General features: G+C 32.3%; 1 protein-coding gene across 1 annotated transcript in view; it reads right to left on the minus strand.

The window, feature by feature from the left end:
- Positions 1-253: 253 nt before the first annotated feature.
- Positions 254-3,680, minus strand: part of SFRP2 (secreted frizzled related protein 2) — a 6,124-nt gene continuing 2,697 nt past the window's right edge. The window contains exon 3 of the mRNA XM_053700832.1: positions 254-1,784. Coding sequence (XP_053556807.1) covers positions 1,480-1,784 — 305 coding nt within the window. The 3' untranslated portion in view covers positions 254-1,479. The remainder of the gene's footprint in view (positions 1,785-3,680) is intronic.

The following is a 3,680-nucleotide window of genomic DNA, read 5'->3' on the forward strand; positions in this document are numbered from 1 at the left end:
TTTAAGCCCAAACTTAATTGAAATGAATGAGTCATAGACAGCCATCTGTGCTTGATTTCAGCCTGTTACAGACCAGTAAGGATTGGAGATAGGCACCCTTGTTATAGAAAGCAAAATACCATGGGAATTGTGGTTACTGTTTAATTTCATTAGCTACAGTTGCTCTTTTGTTTAGAGCATTTTTTTTTTTACTAAAGTATGTGTTTGCCATGTCCTAGTATAATTAAATAAATACATGTGAGTGGCTTGCAAATTTATTACGACAGGCATTTATTTATCAATGTCTATATATATATATATATATATAAAATAAAACAAGCATAACAGATACAGTTTCATCAGCTGGGTCTAAGTGATTAAAACTATTCCTGATATAATTTTAAAGTACAAATTCTTTTGTTAATAAAAACAAAGATGGGGAGGGGGGACATAATGTATTGTTTATGTACATGAATATAAAGTTTATGTTAAGTATTTACAATACCAGTCAAAGCAATATTTTACAACTTATATGTACCTCAGCATATATTACAAAACAAGCTAGAAATATGTTATGTGTTTCTGAATAAAAATATGTTATGGTAAGAACTTAATAAGTGAGTAGAATTGGTATAGAGTTATTGTTATTTATATACTATAAAATAATTTTAACGCCTGTGAAGAGGTAAAGAAATTGTGTAAGTAAATTGTTAACATGGTAAAAATGTACACAATGCATACAATTTGGCTGATACCACATATGTAATTGTAAAACTGGACAATTGTGCAGTATTTTTTAATATAAAATATCACAATTATAGTCAAAAATACAAACTAGGGCAACATAACATGAACACATAACTACATACCACAATGTATGTTTATAGCATTAATTTCATAACAATTTACATTAGGTAATCAAAATATCTTAAAATGTGTATAAAAATGAATTGTGCTGATACCATTTTAGTTTGCCTTTTATACAGGTGCAAAGATATTCATAAAAATATAATCATATAATCAACATTATTCTACTTACAAATTGGTATGTCTTTTTGTTCCTGCACCTAAAAGTGGCTTCCAACTCAAATTTTCTTTTTTACAGTTGTACACAACTTTTCACATACAATTCAAAGGCAACTAAAAGTAAACTTCACAAAAACTGATGTGAGTACAGATTATTAGAAAACTGTATAAATGCTACACATGAATTCTAGCGAAACCAGTTTTATTTGTAATAGCAAAAACATTATAAAAATGTAATAAGTTCCGAACTATTAAATGCTGATTTCATCTCAAGGGCTTCATAAAAAATATTTCATCTTATTCATATTCATTCATATTATTTACAAGGATTCTTTTTTTTTTATTATTATCAATTATATAAAAAGCCAATGCCCCATCCAACTTATTATATTTCAGGAAGGATGAGATTCCAAAAGGCAAGAAGGTGCAAAAATAAACTAGCCCCAGTGCCGAAAGAGTTTATTAATGATTCAACTAGCACTGAAGCTTGCGGATACTGCGAGAGATCCTCTTAAACTCTCTTTGGCCTTTCTGCCACCGCTTGACTGAGGTGATGACCAGCTCCCCACCGAGCTTTTGTCCCATCACTAAATAGGGAGCGTTGATGTCATTCATCTCATCGCAGGTACACTGCAGGCCATCTTTAAGCCACAGCACAGTCTTCTTCAGATCTCTTTCTGTCACCCCATTCAGTTTGTAAATGGTTTTGCTCTTTGTCTCCGGAATGATTTTGGTGTCCCCATTGATATAGGCGATCTCCTTCACTTTTATCTTTAGGGCTAATGAGGGTGAAAAGAGGGGGAGGCAAAAAACAGAGATTGGTGAGACAGAGATTGAGAGAGACAGGCCCATTAGTACACAGAAAAGCCAATCTGTATAGGGATGTGTTGCTAATGAAACTGTCAGGGCTTGACAGAATTACAGCAGGTGGCTCCATTTTTAAACCACAAAAAGCATCAAAGTCATTTTATGTCAAAGACATGGGGCAACCCATTTGGCCGAGAAACACATAGATTTTTCTACATTACGAGAACTCTGTTCTAAAGGGAAACAAGTTTTTTTAGGTATTTATAACTCACAATAATTACAATGCCAAATGTTTGTCTGATTTTATAATAGATGCTACAAATAATTTAGCTACTACCTTGACACAATTCTTAACTATACTTTTGTCAAAAGAAAATAAGATAAAAATGGCATTGAGGCCTAATAACTTTAAAAAAATTATCCTATAATTTACCCCAAAAGGATGTTACAGTCGTTAAGACTTAATAATAACAGAAACTAATAGGAAATGCCTAGTCATGACTCGTTTACTCTCAGGTATTGACTGCAACAGATAAACATCAAATCCCTTCACTTTGCCATGACATCTTAAAAAAGTGCTCGCGTCTGGTAGCCATTGAGCTACAAAGCAGAAGGACATTAATGTTACATCTGGAAAAGTTAGGTATTTCTTCTCTGTAGGTGTTAAGTTTTATCACTGGGTAAGTGATCCCTTCAAGCATGGTACTTAGTAAAATATGCTGTTTCCACCTATTTACAGGATTTTCATAATTAGGCGACAAAAAAACCATTATACAACTGAATATTTACATTGAAAGTAAAAGAAGATCTAAAAAATGATAATTTATGGTCCAGTAAAACAACCAAAAATGGAAGTATTTTATATTTTAAGAATGCAATTTATAGTATTATTCTGACAATTCATTTTAATCAAAACTCCTTAAATATAAGGCTTCAGATATATAATTTCCCTTTTTCATGTGACATTTGTTAATACAAAATGTAGGGTTTTTTAAGCTTTCTACCTCATTACTGAAATACTTTTGGTTTGTTGGCTAAAACATATCACATACTGCTACCAACTTGCTTTTTCACCCCATGTTTACAGAAATTCCTTAAAAGAATGGTGATAACATACTGAGACCTTCTAAATATAAAACAATTCTTTAAGACATAGTGTGGAGTCACTAATTATAATTCTTACGCTATCACTAATTAATTATAATGAACATAGTTTAGTCTAACAGCTTTTAAGACATTGTTGCATACTTCCTCAAGGCACTGTTGTAACCATACACACCAATTTAAAGAAATTTGCAATTAAATAACAAAATTAATGCACTAGTTGTACACTCAATAAACATTGTGACCCACTGTTGACTCCAGATCTAGGTACATTTATTCAGCTGGCATTTCTTGAATAAAAAAAAATAGAGTGGTAGTTAAATGTCACAGAAAATACAGCATAAGGAAAACATATTTATGAAGTAGGTCTGAAATGATATCTGCAAATTCTACACCATCATGATGTTTATGGAAATTTCATTGTCTGAATATTTTAAATGATTCTGTCTCTGTAAAATGTGGGTTTCTATGTATATTAGGAAGCCAGCTTGTTTTGATTTGTCAAGAGAAATATACCCTTGCATGCCTGCTCTGTTTCAGATGGTTGCTACAGTTCAGCTCACTATGAGGGAGGGATATACTGTAATCCTATCCTAGGACCAGCTTTATCATACACATTCATCTAATCAACAACCAACTCCATCAATCAAACCTGCAGTCATAAGGTTAATGCTGTTTTTTTTGGGTCAGTGAAGTTTCCCCCCCCCCCCCCTTTCACTTACCTTTGTGTTTCTTATTTAATAGGAGTTTGAAAAGGTTAAAAA

Source organism: Bombina bombina, chromosome 2 (assembly GCF_027579735.1).
Source record: "Bombina bombina isolate aBomBom1 chromosome 2, aBomBom1.pri, whole genome shotgun sequence".
In the NCBI taxonomy this organism is placed as follows: domain Eukaryota; kingdom Metazoa; phylum Chordata; class Amphibia; order Anura; family Bombinatoridae; genus Bombina; species Bombina bombina.